This window comes from Trachypithecus francoisi, unplaced genomic scaffold (assembly GCF_009764315.1).
Source record: "Trachypithecus francoisi isolate TF-2019V2 unplaced genomic scaffold, Tfra_2.0 Lachesis_group19, whole genome shotgun sequence".
NCBI lineage: Eukaryota > Metazoa > Chordata > Mammalia > Primates > Cercopithecidae > Trachypithecus > Trachypithecus francoisi.
The window spans coordinates 46,569,545-46,592,838 of NW_022681464.1; the positions used below are offsets into that span (position 1 = coordinate 46,569,545).

The following is a 23,294-nucleotide window of genomic DNA, read 5'->3' on the forward strand; positions in this document are numbered from 1 at the left end:
TTCATCAGCCTCTCATTAGATTTGTCTTAGCAACTTATAAAATACCATGTGTCTTACAATCAATAGCATCTTAAATATGCTGAAATATGGTCTTACTTATTTCCCATTGGTTGTGGTGAATATAGTCACACGTGGGCAAGCCCAGCAAGCAGTAACAAAGGCTGCTCCGCAGACAGAGAAATGGCAGGGACCACACGCCCACCTGGCTCTCCCTTAGAGCCCCATCTGCTCTGACTTGACACACTCTGATTAGCTGCCAAGCCTGCAGGTGACTAAACGTAGTAAAGACCCACAAAGAGCCCAAAGAGGCTGGCACACGACAGCACAGCAGAGGCAGCTGAGGGCACGAGAGGAAAGCGCGCAAGCAGAGGACTGCCAAGACCATGGTCAGAAGCAGTGGTGCCAAAACCCAGTTCTGGGAGAGAGTGAAATCAAAGAATTTGGGGGTAAATGTGAGGACACCAGGTCAAAACACGGGTTCTCTGATTGCAGTACTTCTCAGCATCACAAAAATCTGAGGGAAAATAACAACCTTACAATGGACGAGCCAGGTTAACCTGCTGTCACTTCTTTCGTCTAATCTGATTAATCTCACCTTTGAACCACAACAGCCACCAATCCCATAAAATACTTACTACTCCTTTTGAAAGATAGTTATTGACAAAGTCCTTCCAAGTGATTTCTCTCCCGGATCTCTTGAGCAGGAAGTAAAACATGACTCCACCCCAGAACAGAGAAGTCCAGAGGAAGAACATCCTGAAATCCTTGTCATCCCATGGAAAGTCACCCTGGGCAGAGAGGGAGACAGCTTCTGTGAAGAACTCAATTCCACAATACGATCTATGCTCTGTGAGACACAAATCCCTCCAACACTACTAATGCCTCCCAACCTTCTCTGGGCCACTATCGTAACCTCAAAATTCACACAATGTATAGCATCAAACCTTCTGGAACCTGGACCACCAGTGAGAATCATCTTTCTTGCCACCTCGTTTTCCACCACCACCACCTCCTCCTCCTCCAGAAGAGCGTGTGGTAGCAGCTGGCTTTGACTCTGTTCCTAAACAAAGAGCACACACAGAAGCATGGCAAGGTTTTAGCTCTCTCAGCAATGTCTTCATGTATACTGTTTAATAAAAGACTTATTGCAGAATACACTGTGGCAACTGATCAGTTACTAAGTGAAGCACTATGAGAAAGAATACAAAGTTTACCAATCAGGGAGGCTCCCAAGGGCTATACTTGCATCATCTCATGAAACATGCACAATAACCCAATAACCCAAGAAATTACAGGACTGTTATACCGTTCACAGAGGGAGAAAGGATAGCTTAAGTAACTTGGTGGATAACGGGTGGCAGTGTTAGGGGACAGTGAATGAGTCACAGAGTTGGGATGCAAATTCCTCAGTCCTCACTCAAAGTTTAAAAGTGTGTTCTGGCCAGGCATTGTGGCTGACGCCTGTAATACTAGAATTTTGGGGGGCCAAAGCAGGAGAATCCCTTGAGCCCAGGAGTTCAAGACCAGACTGGGCAACAAAGCAAGACCCTGCCTCTGGCCAGATGTGGTGGCTCATGCCTGTAATCCCAGCAATTTGGGAGGCCAAAGCGGGTGTATCACCTGAGGTCGGGAGTTTGAGACCAGCCTGATTAACATGGAGAAACCCTGTCTCTACTAAAAATACTAAATTAGCTGGGCGTGGTGGCACATGCCTGTAACCCCAGCTACTAGGGAGGCTGAGGCAGGAGAATCACTTGAACCTGGGAGGTGGAGGTTGCAGTGAGCCAAGATCATGCCATTGTACTTCAGCCAGGGCAACAAGAGTAAAACTTCGTCTCAAACAAACAAACAAACAAACAAAAAACTGTCTCTACAAAAAAAAAAAAATTTAATTATCCAGGCATGGCCACACATGGTAACTCATGCCTGTAATCCCAGCACTTTGGGAGGCTGAGGCGGCTGGATCACCTGAGGTCATGAGTTCAAGACCAGCCTGGCCAACATGGTGAAACTCCATCTCAACCAAAAATACAAAAAAATTAGCTGGGCATGGTGGTGGGCACCTGTAATCCCAGCTACTTCGGAAGACCGAGGCATGAGAATCACTAGAACCTAGGAGGCAGAGGTTGCAGTGAGCTGAGATGGTGCCATGGCACTCCAGCCTGGGTGATAAGAGTGAAACTCTGTCTAAAAAAAAAAAAAAAAAATTAGCCAGGCATCGTAGTGTGCACCTGTGGTCCCAGCTACACAGGAGGCTGAGGCAGAAGGATCGCTTGAGTCCTACAGTTTGAGCCTGCAGTGAGCTGTGATTGTACCACTGCACTCCAGCCTGGGCAACAGGAAGACCCTATCTCAAAAGCAACAGCAACAACAAAACACAACAAAAGTAAGTATTCCCTTTCCCACTCCCACAAAGTATATATACATTGTTAACACTTTCTTCTGCAGGAAAGCCCATGGTTTTGACAAATGGCTAAAAAAAAAACACATCCACAGTTGGTATTCAATGGGCATCTTTGCTTTTTAAGAGAAATGTATGTAAGAAAAACTGTAATTCAGTCCCTGTTGTTTTAGACAGAGTCTCACTCTGTCTCCCAGGCTGGAGTACAATGGTGTGATCTCGGCTCACGGCAACCTCTGCCTCACGTGTTCAAGTGATTCTCCTGCCTCAGCCTTCTGAGTAGCTGGGATTACAGGTGCGCACCACCATGCCTGGCTGATTTTTGTATTTTTAGTAGAGATGGGGTTTCACCATGTTGGCCAGGCTGGTCTTCAACTCCTTATCTCAAGTGATCCACCCACTTCGGCCTCCCAAAGTGCTGGGATTACAGGTGTTGAGCCACTGCACCCGGCCCGAACACACTTCTGATGTCTTCAGTGACCTGACGCAACCCCTCCAGTGTAGCAGGATGGGAGGCTACGGCACCCGGCCATCCTCAGTGGCTACGCTAACATGTGGCTCATGACACATTCTCCCCGATGTGCTGCATATGAGGGGCTTCTGCACCTCTGTCTCAAGTGGAGTCTGAGACAGGTATGATGTACACAAGCCCCAGCCCCCTCAGTGAGGCCCAGGACTGAGAAACACGCAGTAAGCACACCACTAAAGCTGTGCAACCCTCCAAACCACTCAGGGAGAAAGAATGTCCACACAAAAGCCACCCGAAATGTTGTATGGGTTATCATTACTCGGCCCCGCACCAAGACAAAAAGAGTACCCAGCATGCACTGGGAGAACTCTAGGTGCTGCTCCAATGTAGAGCCCCGGGGCTGTTACCAGCCCACACCCGTGCTTCTCCCTCCCCATGTCCTGTGGCTCTTACTCCTTTGCATTTTTTGGGCATGTATTTGTCTAACTAGACGACAAGCAAATTTAAAAACATGGACTGAGGCCAGGTGCAGTGGTCATGCCTGTAATCCTAGCACTTTGGGAGGCTGAGACGGGTGGATCACATGAGGTCAGGAGTTCGAGACCAGCCTGGTCAACATGGCGAAACCCTATCTCTTAAAGATTAGCTAGGCGTAGTGGTGCACGGATGTAATCCCAGCTACTGTGGAGGCTGAGGCAGGAGAATCACTTGAACCCAAGAGGCAGCTGAGATCGTGCCACTGCATTCCAGCCTGGGCGACAGAGTGAGACTCCTTCTAAAAAAAAAAAAAAAAGAACTGAATTACAGTGTTCTTTACATTTCCCTAAAAAGCAAGGATGCCAATCGAAATGGGCACAAGAGGCCCACTCATTCCCCCAGCCACCGAGCTCTAAGAAAGCCTCTCCACATCCCTAGCACCGGTGAGGTAATGCTCTGAGCAGCAATTTTTAAAACACTGTCCTAAAACACAGTATGTATCAAGTTAAGTTGCATGTATTAGATTTCTAAGATTTTTCTCAATGTTTTAAATTATGTCCCAGGTATCTACCAAATATGCTTAGTATGACCAGCCAAAACCTCTAAGGTGGCCTTAAATTACTTCAATTTGCAAAATGACGGGAAAATATCAACAGAAAATTAAGGTGAAATGAAACATGCGGTCTGCAGAATTTCATATGTACTTGCAACCTACAGCTTCACAACTGACACTATAACTTTCTTTTTTTTTTTTTCTGGAGGGTCTCTCCGTTGTCCAGGCTGGGGTGCAGTTGCACAATCACAGCTCACTGCCGGGCTCAGGTGATTCTCCCACCTCAGCCTCCCAAGTAGCTGGGACTACAGGTTTGCACCACCATGTCTAACTAATTTTTTGTATTTTTTGTAGGGACGGAGTTTCACCACATTGCCCAGGCTGGTCTCAACCTCCTGGGCTCAAGTGATCCACCAGCCTAGGCCTCCCAAAGGGCTGGGATTATAGGCGTGAGATACTGCCCAACCTGATAACTCTTTTCTTTGTTCAGTGGAAACTATCACCATAATACATGAGGGGAAAACACAAAATTCAAATATAATCTTGTCAAAAGGTACCTTTTTTCTCTCCCATAACTTCTTTAGGTTCACTAGCTTTTTTTCCATTTTTTCCATTAGGAAAGTATTTTTCAAATCCTGTTAGAAAAGGAAAAAAATACATATCGTCAAACCAAAATTCATCAGGTTTTGTGTTCATTTTGTTTTCAAAGCAGCTGATGCATCACTGAAAAGCACAAGCTGGCCAGGCACCATGGCTCATGCCTGTAATCCCAGCACTTTGGGAGGCCGAGATGGGCGGATCACCTGAGGTCAGGAGTTCAAGACCAGCCTGCCCAACATGGCGAAACCCCGTCTCTACTAAAAATACAAAAATTAGCCCTGTGTGGTGGTAGATGCTTGTAATCCCAGCTACTCGGGAGGCTGAGGGAGGAGAATCACTTGAACCCAGAAGGCGGAGGTTGCAATGAGTCAAGATCACTCCAGTGCACTCCAACCTGGGCGACAAGAGCGAAATTCAGTCTCAAAAAAAGAAAAAAAAAAAAAGCACAAGTTAAAAGCATAACATTTCTTGTGTACAAGTACATCAAAGTCTAAATAATATAGTTCACAACCCAGAAGTGTTAAAGGAAAAAGCCTCCTTTTTGCATATCAATTTCATTATCTACAAATGCATTACATTTGAAGATGACATATCTTCATGGCTGTAATCAGACATAAGCTGGAGGCAGGGGAATGGATTACAGAAGGAGACAGAAGACCCAACCTAAGAACGTAGAACACTACAACCACACCTAAGCATTTACCTTTTGGGGGTCGAGAACAGAATCTTTGATAAGCAGCAATCACATCTGTCAAAAGAGAATTTCTGCTGGCCTTTGTTTGAGTTGTAACAAATCGGTAAAGCTGCAACATGACATAAAAATAAAACCATGGTTATATCAAGCTTAAAAATTTAAAAGAGCTTCACTTCCTGGTCATAAAGTCACCTTCCAAGGAAGGTGAAAACACATGTCCACACAAAAATATGCACACGAATGTTCACAGATGCCTTATTCATAACAGTCAAAAAGTAGGAACCACCCAAACGTTCACCCCCTGATGATGAACAGATAAATAAAATGTGGTATACCCACACAAGAAAATACCAGTCACTCAGACAGAGGAAGGAGGCACCCACACGGGGATGAACCCTGAAAACATTACATTAAATGAAAGAAGGCAGACACAAAAGGTCACACATTACGATTCCATTTATATGAACGTCCAGAATAGGCAAATCCATAGAGAGATACATAGCAGTAGTTGCCTAGAGCTGGGGGAATGGTTACAGAGAAATGCGAAGTGATTATTAATGGTCACAGGGCTTCTTTTTGGAGTGCTGAACATTTCTGGAATTGGGGACCGTGATGATGGTTGCGTAACTTTGTGAGTATGTTAAAAGTTAATGAACTGTACATTTAAGATGAAGAATGGTTTGTAAATAAAAATGTCAATAAGAAACAAAACAGAATAAGATGATTTAACTTCAAATAAATACACAATTCTACACAGCAAAACAAGACAGGGACACCAACACTGATGTTGTCTGAGTGCAATACTGGCCGGGGAGACTTTGGCACTTACGTTGTGTTACACCCTGCCCAACCACTGGGAACACTTGGCCTATGAAATAACCACTGATAACAGATAAGAATGCAACATAAAGGCCGGGCGCGGTGGCTCAAGCCTGTAATCCCAGCACTTTGGGAGGCCGAGACGGGCGGATCACGAGGTCAGGAGATCGAGACCATCCTGGCTAATACGGTGAAACCCCGTCTCTACTAAAAAATACAAAAAACTAGCCGGGCGACGAGGCGGGCGCCTGTAGTCCCAGCTACTCGGGAGGCTGAGACAGGAGAATGGCGTGAACCCGGGAGGCGGAGCTTGCAGTGAGCTGAGAGCCGGCCACTGCACTCCAGCCTGGGTGGCAGAGCAAGACTCCGTCTCAAAAAAAAAAAAAAAAAAAAAAAAGAATGCAACATAAGAGTTTTTTCCAATGCCAAATCCATTAAGGGTGTAGATTAAAATGAAATGTTATTCAAGCTAGACAAGTCAACAACTCCGGCCCAGGTGCTGTCAAGCAGTGGGGTGTCCAAAGGGGAATCAGAACCAGTTCCCACCCCTAAGCACAGAAACATAGGGAAGAAAGTCATGGGGACAAATCAGTTACACTATGGCATAACAATGTAACCAAACAAAAGCTCTAAGTACAAGGAACAGGGGTGGCGCAGAGGTAATATGAAGGGGTCTTTATATTGCCACGTCTTAGTGTTAGTCCTTTCTGTTCCGCTATAACAGAGTGTCTGAAGCTGGGCAATTTACAACGGAAGGTTTATTTAGCTCACAGTTCTGCAAGAGGGGAAGCCTGAGAAACAGCGTGCTGGGCTTATGGTGAGGGTCACATGCTAAGTCCAATTACGGCAGGAGAAGGTGCCATCAAAACACGGTGGGAGAAAGTCAATGGCAAGGCGGCCACGTGCCATGAGGAACTTCCACTTTCTAACAACCTAAGGTCTCTGAAACTAAGCCAGTCTCACCACAGCTCGCAGAACTCACTCACTAGCTCCAGAATGGCGCCAAGACACTCACGAGGGCTCCGCCCCCACGGCCCAAACACTTCCCACTGGGCCCCATCTCCCAATACCACCACCATGGGGAACACAACATGAGTTTTGGTGAGGCCAAACTCAAACCATAGTACCATATAAAGCAAGTCTTTATCACCACAAAGTTTAGTACAGAACTGGGCACTGTGCACACTCCATAAATACTGACTGAGGAGCCCTTTTCAGGCTCTATTTTCAAATTGTGCTGACATGGAATATCCCTAGCAATAATTTGTGACGGAATTTAACACTGAGGTGGAAATCTATGATGACATCATCAATGAAACGTCTTCTCCTCTGCGTATCTAATCCAAGCTCTGCGTGTCTCTCATTCAAGGAATAATGTAAGAGATACTAATTCACAAAACTTGAGTGCTCCGCATTTTGGAGAATTAGCCTTTACGTTTGACAACAGGAGCACTTTTCAGTTGCTTTATCATCAGCCTTATTCCTTCCGGCATAATACCTGAGAACTCATCTCTCAACACATCAGAATCTCTTCCCCAGGAAGCTCACCGTGAAAGCAGTACTTCTGTCTCTGATCTTTAATGGTAGCAGGAACAGAAAGGAAAACCTGTCCTGTCAGACTCCCACACAGCACAGTAATGCCCAGGTGTCACCAGGCAAATCTTCAGAGTACCAAAGAGTAAGTATCAGGACTGCCCCTGCCTCCCCTAACAAATTAATCAGCTACAGCTGTCAGCACAGAGCACTTCCTTACATATCAGCATCTGAGTGACATTTACAGGGACGATAGTGTCACTCAAAAGGAAGGCCTCTGGGTAACACTTCTGACATAAAACTGCAAGCTCACAACGCAGATCCCTACCTAGAACTGTATGTCTGAGTCCAATATTCATAAGCAGCAAAAGAAAAGCGGTCAGGCCAGGCGGGGGTGGCTCCTAGCACTTTGGGAGGCCAAGTGGATCGCTTGAGGTCAGGAGTTTGAGACCAGCCTGGCCAACATGGTGAAACACCATCTTTACTAAAAATACAAAATTTAGCCAGGCATAGTGGTGGGCACCTGTAGTCCCAGCTACTCGGGAGGCTGAGGCAGGAGAATCGCGTGAACTCTGGAGGTAGAGGTTGCGGTGACCTGAGATCACGCCACTGCACTCCAGTCTGGGCAGGACCCAGACTCAAAAAAAAAAAAAAAAGAAAGAAAAGAAGAAAAGGGATCAGAGCTTGGTAAAACAGGGAAATAGATACAATGCAGGAAATGGAAAAAGGACCTACCGCAGGGCAGTGTGGCCTGACCACAGCGAAGAAACTGCTCTAAGACTGGCGAGGGAGACTCAAAGAGTAAAAGTCATGAATGCAGGCACTATTATTCCCCCCTTCCATGTCCTTTTTTTTTTTTTTTAAAAGAGACAGGGTCTGTCACCCACGCTGGAGTGCAGCGGTGCAGTCACAGCTCACTAGAGCCTCAACCTCCTGAGCCAAGCGACCCGCCTTAGTCCCCCGAGTTGCTGGGACTACAATTGTGAACCACTGAGTCCAGATAATTTAAGAAAACAAAAATTTGTAGAGGCCAGGAGCTGTGGCTCAGGCCTGTAATGCCAACACTTTAAGAGGACGAGGTGGGAGGATCACCTGGGTCCTGGAGTTCGAGACCAGCCTGGGCAAGATGATGAACTCCACCTCTCCAGAAATTTTTTTTTTTTTTTTGAGATGGAGTCTCGCTCTGTTGCCCAGGCTGGAGTGCAGTGGTCACTCTCAGCTCACTGCAAGCTCCGCCTCCCAGGTTCACACCATTCTCCTGCCTCAGCCTCCTGAGTAGCTGGGGACTACAGGCGCCGCCACCACGCCCGGCTAATTTTTTGTATTTTTAGTAGAGACAGGGTTTCACCGTGTTACCCAGGATGGTCTCCATCTCCTGACCTCGTGATCCGCCCGACTCAGCCTCCCAAAGTGCTGGGATTACAGGTGTGAGCCACCGCGCCCGGCCTCTCCAGAAATTTTTTAAAAATCAACCATGGTGCTGTAGTCCCAGATACTCGGGAGGCTGAGGCGGGAGGATTGCTTGAGTTTGGAGCTGCAGTGAGCTGTGTTTGCACCACTGCACTCTGGCCTGGGCGACGAAGCAAAACCCCGTATCTAAAAAAAAAAAAAAAAAAAATTAAAAAAAATTGTAGATCGGAGGGTCTGCTACACTACCCAGGCTGGTTTCCAACTCCTGGACTCAAGCGATTCTCCCGCCTCAGCCTCCATAAGTGCTGGGATCGCAGGCGTGAGTCCCCGCACCGGCCTATCTCCCTTCACAGTGAAGACGCTGAGCTGACTACCTCAAGGGCGCTGGGATAGCAGAAGGCCAAGCCAGGTTCCCGTGGCCGACCCGGGGACCTCAACCACCACCCGTACACCACCGCGAGGCTGAGGCACAGTGTCACCTGAAGTGAGAGCGATTATTGGACACGTGAACCTTCCCTTGAGACAGATCACGGCCATGGTTCTGTCCACACACTACTATTATGTCAGCAACATGTATCAGGTCCCGTGTGTGTATCTAGAGGGATGGCTACCAACAGAGAAAGAGCCTCCCGCGGAGAGCAGGCTCTAATAGGCAACGAACACAGAGTCCCTGCTCTGAAAACGTGACATTCTTAATAATAATAGCCAATTCTGCCAGTCCTGGAACGCCCGCAATGGCCCCATTCAGCAGGCGGGAACACGGAGACCCGGAGAGGTTAGGCAGCCCGACTCCAAAACCCGTCCTTGCGACAACATCGTGCTCGTGCTGCTGACTCAAAACTACAGACGCCTTCATTCCGTGCTCCCGGGACACGAAAGCGGGGACAAGGACGGCCACCACGCCAACATGACCTTCGAGGCTTCAGCCGCCCCGGTGAAGCGCCAAGACCCGGCTCTACTGGAGCTGCGCGTTTTCAAAACTCGAATCCCACCGGCAGGGCTGGGCGCGAACCGGCGCTCAGAGGTCGGCGAAGAGACAGCGCGGGGGCCCGGGGCCCTCGGCAGGGACGGCCCGCGTGCGGCGGCAGGGCGGGGGCCAGTGACCTTGACGCCCGCTCACCCGAGCCGGAAGTGGGGCCGAGGCCGGGTGGAGGGCGCCAGGCGCCCAGGTAGGACTCACCGTCCGGAGGCAGGGCTGCTCGCCCGGGCCCACGCCGCCAGGCACGCGCAGCTGCTGTAGGCCGCGGGGCCAGCAGCCGCCCCAGCCCCACAGCCGCAAACAGCGGTGCGCCATGGCCGCCGCCGTGGCCCTCTCGGCCCAGGACGCTGCGCAGGCGCGGGCAGGCGACGACAGGCGGCCTCGGGAAGCAGGCTCCGCTCGGGGAGAGGCCGCCAAGCAGCGCAGCGCGCCCGCGGCTCACGGAAGAGCCCAAGCTCTCAACGCGGCGTCTCCCGCCGCCAGCCCCGCCCCGGCGCGCTGACGTCGGCGTCTTCTCTCCGAGGCCGGCCGCGACCTCAGACCGTGCAGGAGACCGGACCAAATGGTAGGAGCGTGGGGGCGGGACCGGAGGCGGGGGCCGACGGAGCGGCGTTGGGGGCGCGGCTGGAGGCGAGGCCGAAGAAGGACCTTAGAGGGCGAGGGGGAGCTGGAGGCGGAGCCGAGGGCGAAGCGGGGCGGAGTCGAGGGCGGACAGGGGAGGGCGAGCGAGAGCTGGGGTCAGGGCCGATGGCGCACGTGGGGGGCGTGGCTGGAGGCGGGGCCAAGGAAGAACCGGGAGGGCAAGCGGCGAGCGGCGAGCAGGAGCTGCAGGCGAGGCCGACGGAGGAGTGGCGGGGCGTGGCTGGAGGCGGGGACTAAGGGGAGACGCGGGACTGGGATCCTGGGCTCCCGGGCCTGGGCAGCTGGGTGGGCCAGCCAGTTAGGAGCGAGGTGGACGTAGCGAAGGCCCCAGCGGCGCCAGCTCAGTCATCGGGTGTTGCTAGGCTCTGGAGACACCGAAGCACACATTCCTGACCCTGGGAGGGCGATGCGAAGATTCACAAGCAGCAGGGAGTGTTGGGAGTGTTGGGGCCGTGCAGCCTGCGCTCTAGGAACCCTGTCGGGGAACTGGTTCTCGGAGAGCAAGTCGAGTCTTTCAGGTAGTGGAAACTACACATTGTTTCCTGTACCGTGACAGCGGAGGAAAAAAAAGAGAGGTCTTTGAACCGAGGTGGGGGATTTGGGGGTTTTTCTGAGACGAGCTCTCGCTCTGTCGCCCAGGCTTGCGACGCTGGACCTCAGGCAAAGGACAGTAATCCTTGAGAGACAGGAGACAAACCAAGTGAGTCCTGTGATTACCCCAATGACAGTAAAACAATAAGAAAAAGATATACCAGAAACACCATCATATCATGCACAAAAGAAAACTGAGTAGACAGATTTTAGGGCAAGGAAATTCCAAACAAAATTAATTTCAGGGGAAAGAATATCACTAAGGATGAATAGGATCGGGTTTCTTTTCTTTTCCATTGACAGGGTCTCACTCGGTCACTTAGGCTGGAGTGCCGTGGTGCAGTCGTAGCTCACTGCAGCCTCCAACTCCTGGGCTCAATGGATCCTCCCGCCTCAGCCTCCCAAGTAGCTGGGACCACACGCGCTTGCCACCACACTCGACTTTTTTTATTTTGCGTAGAGATGGAGTCTCACTTTGTTGCTCACGCTAGTCTCAAACTCCTGACTTTAAGCAGTCCTCCTGACTCAGCCTCCCAAAGTGCTGGGATTACAGATGTGAGCCACCCACACCTGGCCAAGAGGATTTTTATTATAATAAAGGGGTCAATTCATTAATAGGACATAACAACGTAAACATCTTTGTTCCCATTAACAGAAGCTTAAAATACACGGAGCAAAGACTGACAGAACAACAACTTCCAATTATATTTGGAGATTTCAAATCCTTCTTTTGATAATTTACAGAACAATTAGACAGGAAAATAGTAAGTATATAAAAGACTTAAACACAATCAACCAACTAAATCGAATAGACATTTATAGAGAACTACTCATAACAACAGAATACACATTATTTCAAGTTTTCACGGAACACTTATCAAAATAAACCATATTATAGGCCATAAAAATATGAAGAGAAATCAAGTCTTATAAAACATATTTTCTAACCACAGTGAAATTAAATTAGAAATCAGTATCAGAAATAGGCTGAGGTGAGAGGATCACTTGAGCCCAAGAGTTCCAGACAAGCCTGGGCAAAACAGAAAGACCTCATTTTCAAAAAAGAAAAAAAGCTAGACTAAGAAAATGAAGTAAAACCAAAGAAGAGAAAGAAGATAAGCGTAAAAATCAATAAAATTAAAAACTAAAAGAGAGAAATGAATGAAATCAAAGGGTGTTCTTTGAGAAGATTAATACTCAGACCAATCAGGAAAAAAGAAAATGACACAAATTGGCCTGATGCAGTGGCTCATGCCTGCAATCCCAACACTCTAGCCTAGGTGACAGAACAAGACTCTTTCTAAATAAAAAAAAAAGTTCAGTATAACTTTTTTTCATCAGTGTGGACAGAAACAAAGTTACAAAATGAAAAGTAAAAGCCTCCTCATTTCTCATGTTCACATCTTAAAGATAACTTTCTTTCTTCTTTTTTTTTTTTTGAGATGGAGTCTCACTCTGTCACTCAGGCTGGAGTGCAGTGGCCCGATCTTGGCTCACTGCAAGCTCCGCCTCCCGGGTTCACGCCATTCTCCTGCCTCAGCCTCCAGAGTAGCTGGGACTACAGGCACCTGCCACCAAAATTTTTTTGTATTTTTCGTAGAGACAGCGGGGCTTCACCGGGTTAGCCAGGATGGTCTCGATCTCCCGACCTTGTGATCCACCCACCTCGGCCTCCCAAATTGCTGGGATTACAAGCGTGAGCCGCAGAGCCTAGCCTTTTTTTTTTTTTTTTTTGAGACAGAGTCTCACTCTGTCACCCAAGCTGGAGTGCAGTGGCTGATCTCGGCTTACTGCAACCTTTGCTTCCCAGATTTCAAGCTATTCTCCTGCCTCGGCCTGCGGAGTAGCTGAGATTACAGGCACCTGCCACCATGGCTAATTTTTGTATTTTTAGTGTTTCACTATGTTGGCCAGGCTGGTCTCTAACTTCTGACCTCAGGTGATCCACCTGCCTTAGCCTCTCAAAGTGCTGGGATTATAGGCATGAGCCACCATGCCCAGCCTTTAAAGGTAACTTTCTAGGTAGTTTTTTCTGTGTGTGTGTGTCCATACATTTTATATGTATTTGCAAGCATATAAAACTAATTTTTAGGCCAGGTGTGGTAGCTGATGTCTGTAATCCCAGCACTTTGGGAAGCCAAGGCTGGTGAATTGCTTGAGGCCAGGAGTTTGAAACCAGCCTGGCCAACATGGTAAAAACCCAACCTCTACTAAAAATACAAAAAATTAGCGGGGCATGGTAGCATGTGCTTGTAGTCTCAGCTACAAGGGAGGCTGAGGCATGAGAATTGCTTGAACCAGGAGGCAGAGGTTGCAGTGAGCCAAGATGGTGCCCTGTACTCCAGCCTGGGCGACAGAGCGAGACTCTGTCTCAAAACAAACAAAAAAACTTATGTTTACATGAATGAACGTGTACTTTATGCACCTTGATTTTTTCTTTTGCTTAACATATATTTTTGTATGTGAATAACATATAGTTCCCCCCAGTCATTAATAAGCTCTATTGTATTCTCTTGTAAAGTTTTAATAGTTTTCTCAGCAAGCATCATTTAGACTACTTCTCATTTCTTTTTATTTCAGAAGCCACCGTGAGCTTTTTTTCTGAGACAGGGTCTTGCTTTGTCACCCAGACTGGAGTGCAGTGGCACGATCATAGCTCACCACGGCCTTCAGCTCCCAGGCTCAAGCCTCAACTTTCCAAATAGCTGTGACTACAGGCCTGCACCACCACAGCTGGCTAATTTTTAAACTTTTTTGTAGCGGAGTTTCACTATACTTCTGAGGCTGGTCTCAAACTCCTGGCTTCAAGTGATCCTCCCGTCTTGGCCTCCTAAAGTGCTGAGATTACAGGCATGAGCCCACGCACCCAGCCAAGTATTCTTATTGGTACATGCATATATACACATGTGCCAGCGTCCATTCAGAGGATGGTTTCCTAGCAGAGAGATTGCTTGGTAAATAGTATTTTTTAGAAAATGTGTGTTTTGTGGCTAGGGCTTGAGCTCGCTCCCCCAGAGTTGTACTGTATACAGTCGCCCACTAGGCGTCAGGAGAGCTCCATGATTCTCTAGACAACGCCATGCATTTCCAAAAAACCTTCAAATGTGTTCACAAGGCTGGTCTGGATTTTTCAAAAAATAATTTTTCTGTTGTTTGTAGTTCATCTCCACGAACAACCTAATGCTGTGTTTTCTGTAAAGTGAAGCTGACATAATCTTTTCCAGTGGTGGTCTTGGTTTGTGCTACTGTTCCTGGCAATGGGCCTCAGGTAAAGGAATAGAAGACACAGTGTCCAGTTGCTATCTTCCAGATGATAATGAATAAAACCACGAATCATGCCACCGACGCCAGTGTGCTACCAACGCATGTTGCATGAATGACAATGACAGAACATGTAGAAGATTCTTTATCACCCTTTTACTTGGTACTCATCAAATATTTTTCTAGAAGTGTTGACCACAATAGTATACTCAAATCATAAAGTTTCTAGATGTTTCCCAATTGTATCTTCTTGTAAAAAAATGTGATGATTGCTTTGGTACACCAAACTCCTTGTCATAAGCCATCTTTTGAGTACAGTACCACAATCCCAGAGGGCATTACGTGAGAAGGCATTTGAAAGCTGAGAAGGAATAGTTTGTTAGGAGCCTAGTGAGAAGCTCTATAAGTGAGATCGGATAGAATTAAAGTGCCCAGAAATAGAAGTAAGGAGGAGAACGTAAGATGTGTATTGAAAAGACTTACTTCAGCAATTTTTTTTTTTTTTTTTTTTTTTGAGCCTGTTGCCCAGGCTAGAGTGCAGTGGTGCAGTCTTGGCTTACTACAACCTCTGCTTCCTGGATTCAAGTGATTCTCCTGTCCCAGCCTCCCAAGTAGCTGGGACTACAGGCGCCCGCCACCACACCGGCTAATTTTTTTGTATTTTTTTTTTTTTTTTTTTGAGACGGAGTCTGGCTCTGTCGCCCAGGCTGGAGTGCGGTGGCCGGATCTCAGCTCACTGCAAACTCCACCTTCCAGGTTTACGCCATTCTCCTGCCTCCGCCTCCCAAGTAGCTGGGACTACAGGCGCCCGCCTCGTCGCCCGGCTAGTTTTTTGTATTCTTTAGTAGAGACGGGGTTTCACCATATTAGCCAGGGTGGTCTCGATCTCCTGACCTTGTGATCCGCCCGTCTCGGCCTCCCAAAGTGCTGGGATTACAGGCTTGAGCCACCGCGCCCGGCCAGTTTTTTTGTATTTTTATTAGAGACAGGGTTTCACCATGTTGGCCAGGCTGCTCTCAAACTCCTGACCTCAGGTGATCCACATGCCTCAGCCTCCCAAAGTGCTGGGATTACAGGTGTGAGCTACCACGTCAGCAATTCTATGTAGGTGTTGAAAGAAGACACATACCACACAAACTAAAAGGGATATGCTCTGTTTTTTCAGAGACAGGGTCTCACTTGTTGCCCAGGTTGCAGTGCAGTGGTGTGATCATAGCTCACCATAACCTTGAACTCCTGAGCTCAAGTGGTCCTCCCACCTCAGACTCCTAAGTATCTGGGACAACATGCTCACAGCACCACACCCAGGTAATTGTTCTGTTTAAAAAAAAATGTAGGCCGGGCGCGGTGGCTCAAGCCTGTAATCCCAGCACTTTGGGAGGCCGAGACGGGCGGATCACGAGGTCAGGAGATCGAGACCATCCTGGCTAACACGGTGAAACCCCGTCTCTACTAAAAATACAAAAACTAGCCGGGCGAGATGGCGGGCGCCTGTAGTCCCAGCTACTGGGGAGGCTGAGGCAGGAGAATGGCGTAAACCCGGGAGGCGGAGCTTGCAGTGAGCTGAGAGCCGGCCACTGCACTCCAGCCTGGGCGACAGAGTGAGACTCCGCCTCAAAAAAAAAAAAAAAAAAAAAAAATGTTTTTGGTCAGGCGTGGTGGCTCGAGCCTGTAATCCCAACACTTTGGGAGGCCGAAGTGGGAGGATCACCTGAGGTCAAGAGATTGAGACCTTCCTGGCCAACATGGTGAAACTCCGTCTCTACTAAAGTAATACAAGAATTAGTTGGGCGTGGTGGTGGGCACCTGTAGTCCCATCTACTCGGGAGGCTGAGGCAGGAGAATTGCTTGAACCCGGGAGGCAGAGGTTGCAGTGAGCCAAGATCACGCCTCTGCAGTCCAGCCTGGTGACAGAGTGAGACTTCATCTATAAAGAAAAAAAAGATTTTAGAAATGAGATCTGGCTACACTGTCCAAGCTAGTGTCAAAGTCCTGGCCTCAAGCTATTCTCCCCCCTCAGCTTCCCGAAGCACTGTGATTACAGGGATGAGCCACATGCCTGTCCTGCTCTGTTTTCATAATACTCAGGTACATCTTGTCCATTTGAGTCTCAAGGTGGTTGTGAATTTAGTAAGAGAACATGTCCTTGGATTCCAGTAATATTCTATAAGTTCTTAGAATAGCTAGGTGCTGGCAGGTAGCTAGGCACTAGCAGGCAGCTACTTCTGCACCTTGCTCTGACACCGTGGCAGGTTGAAGTCTCCGTAGATAAGATCTTTACTACCACTGTCTTTACAGATCAGCGAAACACTACAGCCTGAGTTTTGTTATAGTCCTGGGGTAACAGATCAGGCAAATATCTATGACAAATGGGAAACATCCCCTCAGAATCTTCTTACCTATTGGGAGAATGGTTTTCTCTCTAAGTTAAAACAAACTTTCTGATACAGCAGTTTTCAAACTTATTTATTTTTAGCAGCAGTCTTTTATAAAAATGAAAATTTGACATGGAATTTCAATGTATAGAATCTGAATATATACAAGCAAAAAGTAGGACCACTGCTTGAAAAACTCCTCAGTTTACCCCCGAGCTGGTCAGTAAGGTCACAGGGTTTCCCAGATACGGCTTGAAACACACTAGACTAGACGGCTCTGTGGTAATTACACTAGACGGAGCCCCCGCCGCCCCATGGCCAAGCCATGTTTACAATAGCTAGTTTACAACCCCTAGGAGTCACCCTTGACTCACTGAACAAGCAATGTTCAAGTGACTACTGTTTGCCACCACCTGGGTTAGACCCTGGGTACACAAAGATGAAGGAGGCTCAGGTCTCATCCTTAAGGAGCTCAGAGTCCCTGCAGAACTACTTTCTAAACTTTAGGGAGCATTGTAATTGCCTGGGCTGCTCATTAATATGTATTGTTTCTGGTTTTCACCCCAGAAATGCCCACTCAAAAGGTATGGGGTGGAGCCTAGAAAGCTGCATCTTTAATCTAGTGGGAGAAACACAAACATAAGTGCAGTAATGAGGAACCAATGCGCTGGGTGTCAACAGAGGCAGCAGGAGGACTGCAGGATGACGGAGGGATGTGACAGGCACCCAGGCGGGCATCATGAGGCAGGGAGGGCATGCCAGCAGAGGGAGCCCCAAGGAGCAAGTCCCAACTGCCTGGCTCTTAAAGTCTTCCAGAGGAGTGAGCCAGAGCCAGAGCTGAAAGGGCCGCACAGTAGGGCTGGTCATACAACAGCAACCTGAGAGGAGCTCGCTCATATGGTGCACTGCTTCGCATCACTGTGCTAAGGACTTCACACATATTCTCATTTCATTCTCACAAGTCCCACCAGGTAGTGCTACTAGTATTCCCACTTCATGAATGATGTTGACATTTAGCGAGATTAAGTGACTTGCAGAAGGGGAACCAGGACTGGAACCCAGGTTTGTTCCTTTCCAAACCCTTGTCTTTAACTATTAAATCCTATTGCCTCTTTTTTTTTTTTTTTTTTGAGACGGGGTCTCACTCTGTTGCCAGGCTGAAGTGCAGTGGCGCGGTCTCCGCTCACTGCAACCTCCTCCTCCTGGGTTCAAGCCATTCTCCTGTCTCAGCCTCCCAAGTAGCTGGGATTACAGGCATGTGCCACCATGCCTGGCTAATTTTTTTGTATTTTTAGTTAGAGATGGGGTTTCACCACGTTGGTCAGGCTGTTCTTAAACTCCTGACCTCGTGATCTGCCTGCCTCAGCCTCCCAAAGTGCTGGGATTACAGGAGTGAGCCACCGCGACCAGCCTTTTTTTGTTTTGTTTTGTTTTGTTTTGTTTTGTTTTTCGAGACAGAGTCTTGCTCTGTCACCCAGGCTGGAGTGCAATGGCATGGTCTCAGCTCACTACAATTCTCCTGCCTCCCACGTTCAAACAATTCTGCCTCAGCCTCCCAAGTAGCTGGGACTGCAGACATGCCCCACCATGCCTGGCTAATTTTTATATTTTTAGTAGAGACAGGTTTCACCATATTAGCTAGGCTGGTCTTCAACTCCTGACCTCAGGCAATCCATCCTCCTTGGCCTCTGAAAGTGCTGGGATTACAGGCATGAGCCACTGCGCCCGGCCCCTATGGCCTCTTAAAGGATGTAGACAAGGGAATGAACCAAAACAATCTGGAAGAGGTAAATTCCAGAGGACTTGAGGATTGGTTGGCTGTAAGGAGTGAACAATCATTCCCCCTTCTCCAGCCTGGGGTGCCTAAGTGATGCCACCAACCTGAAAGATTTGTGGAAGAGGAGTGTGCTGAGGAAGGAAGGCTCTGCTAGCTGCCTAGGGAAATGCCTGCAAGTAGCTGAATGTGTGGGAATGAAGCTTGGGTAGAAATCTGAGATAGAGATGTTAGTTTGGGAATCATTGGAAACTGTGAAACTCAATGAGTTCACTCAGAAAGAGAGGTGTTGAGTGAGAAGAACAGAAAAATGGAGGATCAGTAGAGTGTGCAAAGGAGGCAGCGAAAGGGAGTGTCACGGAAGCCAAGGGAGTGGAGCTTCAGGAAGAGTCACCTGAGTTCAAGTGCGTAGAGACGTCCAGAAAGACGAGGACTGAACAGTACCCACCGGATTGGCACGTTTGATGGTTACTGACGACCTTATTAAGGAGTCAAGTTTCAGCAGCCCATTATTCATTATAGCACGTCGCAGAAGAACTAAGTGGAACAACAGCAAGCTGGAGAGCGCAGGCATGGACCATTCTTTTGAATGGCTAGAATGAGAAGTGAGGGGAACAATTGCAGGACATGACAGGAGGTGGAGCAGCCTGGAAGACAGACTCCCAGTGCTTCTCTGCACGGGTTGGCATTTGCCAGCATAAACTGCTAGGATGGCGAGAGTAATCCATCCTTTGCCTTGTGAAAATGGGCTTTTGCAACCAGGCAGATGACTGTGGTTCTCAAGCCAAAGAAATGGAGAAGAGGCATCGCAGCCTTAAGAGATAAAGGCTAGGGATGAATTTTTCTTCAAAATTCTCCATTTCCTGGAAGTCTTCACTCCTAGTTCCCACACCTGCTGGTGACAAGACACAGTCCTGATTTCCCTGCCTGAGAGGCTCAGCCGGGGGCCAGAGGAACAGCTGCATCCTGGTGCCCTTCCGCCAGCCGACAGGTGGCCACCCGCCCTTCTGGGTGGCATCTTTCCAGTTCTACAGAAACTATAAAACTGAAACAACAACAAAGGGACTGCTGGGCGCCGCTGAGTCAGACCCGGTGTCACCTGGCCGCCCGCACACCCCATGCCTGCCTACGAGGGCCTTTCCGGGCTGCTGTCCAGAGCGCATGCGCCGCCCTGCGGCTAACTCTCCGCAAGGGCTGAGGGGTAGGCCAGGTCCTTCTCTGCAGGAGCGCTCCTCTAACAAAGGGCATGGCTCCACTTACTATTTACTTAAAAACGGTACATCTTTTTCTATTGGAGTGGTTGGCGATTGGGGATTGCTCCTTTGTTTCCCACAAAGCCCAGGCAATCCCCACCGGGTTTGTTTGGGGTGGGCAGGGTCCAGGTGGGTGAAACAACGGAAATGGTGTAACTCCTTTGGGGAACCACAGACAGAAGCAAGGGCTGGGAGGGGAGTTTTCTTTCTTTCTTTCTTTCTTTTTTTTTTTAAGTCAAAAGACTTGGCCATATTTATAATCAAGGGTGGGATGCAGGGTGGAAGAAACCGAAATTTGAGTAGAGAAGACTGGTAGAGCAGATCCCCCCGACCCTGGCCTGCAGAGAGTTGGTGAGGTGGGCGTCATCTGAGGACAGAGGGCAGTGGGGAGCTTGGCCTGGGTCCAGATCGTGACAGCATCTCCTGCAGACGGGATATTCGCCCTGTGTCTGACACTGCGTCAGTACTCACGACCACTTGCGGGCCGTCCAAGGCCATGAATGAGTGGTGACCCAGTGTGGGCCCCAGCAGCCCCGCTCCGGAGCCTGTGCCCTTAACCAGCACAAACCAACATACAGCTCCACCGTATCTAACCAAAGGGCCCAAAGGCAATAGAGATCACACTTCTTGGATTAATTTTCTCTACGTGGCAAGAAGCAAAGTCATCAGCCCAGAGAGAGAGGGGCCGGGAACTGACAAGGAGGTGTGGGGAGCATGGTCCAGGATGGGGGAGGGTGATGATCAAGGATGAATGTATTAGCCGTAGGGGACCTGGATAAAACAAGATACCTGGAGTGCCTTCTTTGACAATCTGTAAGATCATGCCTTTTCTCCAGTCGCACAGAGTCATCTGGGCTCCTACCAGAGAGGGCCAACTGCAGCACAGAGGGAGAGAATGGAAAGACCAGAGGCAGGAGCAGCTCAGATTAGCCCTGATGAGGTGCAGGACAGGTGGGATGGGCAGCATAGGAGGGCTGGGAATAGGAGCTAATGGAGTGTTTGAGGGCTGGGGGTGGCTGTGAGGTTAAAGAGAAGGTACCACTTGAGTGAGGTGGCCAAGAGGGAAGGACTGGAGGCAGTGCTCAGAGTGTGGGGGACCAGTGAAAGCTTAAAGATACATGTGCATTCAGATGGGATTCAACAATTCAACATTTATAATAAAGAACCACGACCAAGGCTAAGGAGGGTCCCTGGTGGGCTGAGTTGCTCTAGACTGAATGTTTGTGTTCCTCAAATTCGTATGTCGAAGCCTCATTTCCAGTGTAGTGGTATTCAGAGATGGTACCTCTGGGAGGTGATCAGGTCGTGAGGGTGGAGCCTCATGAACAGGATGACTGCCTTTATAAAAAAAGGGACCCCAGGGAGCTCCCTCACCCCTTCTGCCACATGAGAATGCAGCAAGAAAACACCATCTAAGAACCAGGAAGCCAGCCCTCACCAAACACCAAATCCGCCAGGGCCTGATCTCCTCTGCCTCCAGCACTCTTAGAACTGACTGATGTTTAAACCCATTTATGCTTGAAGTTGCAATTGTTTGAATTTTTGCTATCAGACCTCGGCAATTACTTTGAGCAGTAGGATATAAATAGCTCCCACATGCTTAGCGTTCCGATAATGGAACACTAAGCATAAATGGGTTTAAGCTGCCCAGTCTGTGGAATTTTGTTGTGGCAACCAGGGCAGCCTATGAAGGAGTGGCTGGCTATGTCCTTGAGAACTGTTTCTTTACTCTTTCTCTCTTTCTTCCTTTCTTTCTCTCTTTCTTGTCTTTCTTTCATGTCTTTCCTTTTTTCGTCTTTCTTTTTTCTTTCTGTTCTTTTTTTTTTTTTTGATAGACTATCACTCTGTCACCCAGATTGGAGTGCAATTGTGTGATCTTGGCTCACTGCAACCTCTGACTCTTGGGTTCAAGTGATTCTTCTGCCTCAGCCTCCCAAGTAGCTGGGATTACAGGTGCCTGCCACCACTCCTGGCTAAATTTTTGTATTTTTAGTAGAGATGGGGTTTTGCCATGTTGCCTAGGTTGGTCTCAAACTCCTGGTCCCAGGTAATCCGCCTGTCTCAACCTCCCAAAGTGCTGGGATTACAGGCATGAGCCACCATGCCTAGCTTTACATTTTCTTTCTTGCTGGTGACTTTTACCCTCCTGTTGGCATTGAGATGGCCACACTAGTTCCAGAAGCTAACCAATGAAAAAGACTTGTGCTTTGGACCAAGGGCCTTTTTCCTGGCAGTCTCTCAGCAGACATCCTCATGTCTCCCAGGCCTGTGCTGGGTCACATGAAGGCTCCTAAATGAACCTCAGACCCTCAGACCACAAGGCAGCCTTGCAGCAAGGGGGCGGCTTCCCTGAGGCACTGAGTATGAGATGGGTACCACCACAAAGTCAAGGTTCTATTAGGGAAGAAGAAGGTCCTCAGAGTGTGGGATACTGGAGTTTGAGATTTTTGAGGTGAAAGAGTTCAAAATGTGAGCAAGAGGCCAGGCGCAGTGGCTCACGCCTGTAATCCCAGCACTTTGGGAGGCCAAGGTGAGCAGATCACCTGAGGTCAGGAGTTCAAGACCATCCTGGCCAACATGGTGAAACTCCATCTCTACTAAAAATATAAAAATTAGCTGTGTGTGGTGGTGGGCACCTGTAATCCCAGCTACTCAGGAGGCTGAGGCAGAGAATCACTTGAACCTGGGAGGTGGAGGTTGCAGTGAGCCGATATCGTGCCACTGCACTCCAGCCTGGGTGACAGAGTGAGGCTCCATCTCAAAAAAAAAAAAAAAAAAAAATGACAGGAAGGCCCAGGGACCACAGGCCTCTGGGTGGGTCATTCTTGAGGATATTGACATCACCCGGAACTATGGCACAAGGTGGCAAGGGTATGGAGAGGGACACAGCAAGCCAACCTGCCAGACCCCATAAGTGGAGGGTGCCGGAGAGGAGCAGGTGACAGACAAAGAGGAAAGGGGGTGGGGTGTGCTGCTTTTCCTTCTCCCTGAACCCTGTTGACTATAAGCACCTTAATTCTGAGCAGGTTTCGTCCTACTGCTCTGGGCAGGCTTCGTCCTACTGCTCCGGGCAGGCTTCGTCCTACTGCTCTGGGCAGGTGCCCATGTCTTTCCTATCTAGGGCAACAGCTTCTTGCCTGGCCTCCCTGCCTGTCCCCACTCCCTCTACTCCCTGGTTTCCAACCTTCACTGCATTCCGGAATCCCCAGGGAGCTTCTCAAAGCCTAATGCCCAGGCCACACTGTAGTCCAGTGGAAGGAAAGTCCCTACGGCTGCTTCCAAGCACCAGCGCTTGCCAGAACTCCTCAGGTTATCCATTATTATGCAGCCCAGGTTGGAACGACACCTCTGCCTGTTCCCACACTTCCCATTCTCTTCTCAAAAGCCAGGTGGAAGTGGTACAGTTCTTTTAGAATTTGTCTGGCAGGTTTTCCTGTTTTTCCTGGAAAATCCTCCAAAGGAA

General features: G+C 48.7%; 2 protein-coding genes and 1 non-coding gene across 6 annotated transcripts in view; 2 read left to right on the plus strand and 1 right to left on the minus strand.

Moving 5' to 3' along the window:
- AFG3L2 (AFG3 like matrix AAA peptidase subunit 2) overlaps positions 1 to 10,420 on the minus strand; it is a 49,297-nt gene extending 38,877 nt beyond the window's left edge. For all 3 annotated transcript variants that reach the window (XR_004429300.1, XM_033178383.1, XM_033178384.1), the window contains exons 1-5: positions 10,137 to 10,420; positions 5,204 to 5,303; positions 4,458 to 4,535; positions 945 to 1,060; positions 636 to 788 (exon numbers count right to left, since the gene is read on the minus strand). Coding sequence is in view for 2 of the 3 variants with exons in the window: in XM_033178383.1 (XP_033034274.1) it covers positions 636 to 788; positions 945 to 1,060; positions 4,458 to 4,535; positions 5,204 to 5,303; positions 10,137 to 10,250 (561 nt within the window). In the remaining variant the exon portion in view is untranslated. The remainder of the gene's footprint in view (positions 1 to 635; positions 789 to 944; positions 1,061 to 4,457; positions 4,536 to 5,203; positions 5,304 to 10,136) is intronic.
- The window catches only part of PRELID3A (PRELI domain containing 3A), a 58,906-nt gene continuing 46,021 nt past the window's right edge, over positions 10,410 to 23,294 (plus strand). Inside the window, exon 1 of one of the 2 annotated variants that reach the window (XM_033178399.1) lies at positions 10,410 to 10,500. The gene's annotated coding sequence lies outside the window, so the exon portion shown is untranslated. Of the gene's footprint in view, positions 10,501 to 10,744; positions 11,096 to 23,294 lie in introns of those variants that run through there. The other variant, XM_033178398.1, reaches the window with a different exon arrangement.
- On the plus strand, positions 23,225 to 23,286 carry LOC117064338. Its single transcript, XR_004429394.1, has one exon. It is a non-coding gene; the product is annotated as a U7 small nuclear RNA (small nuclear RNA).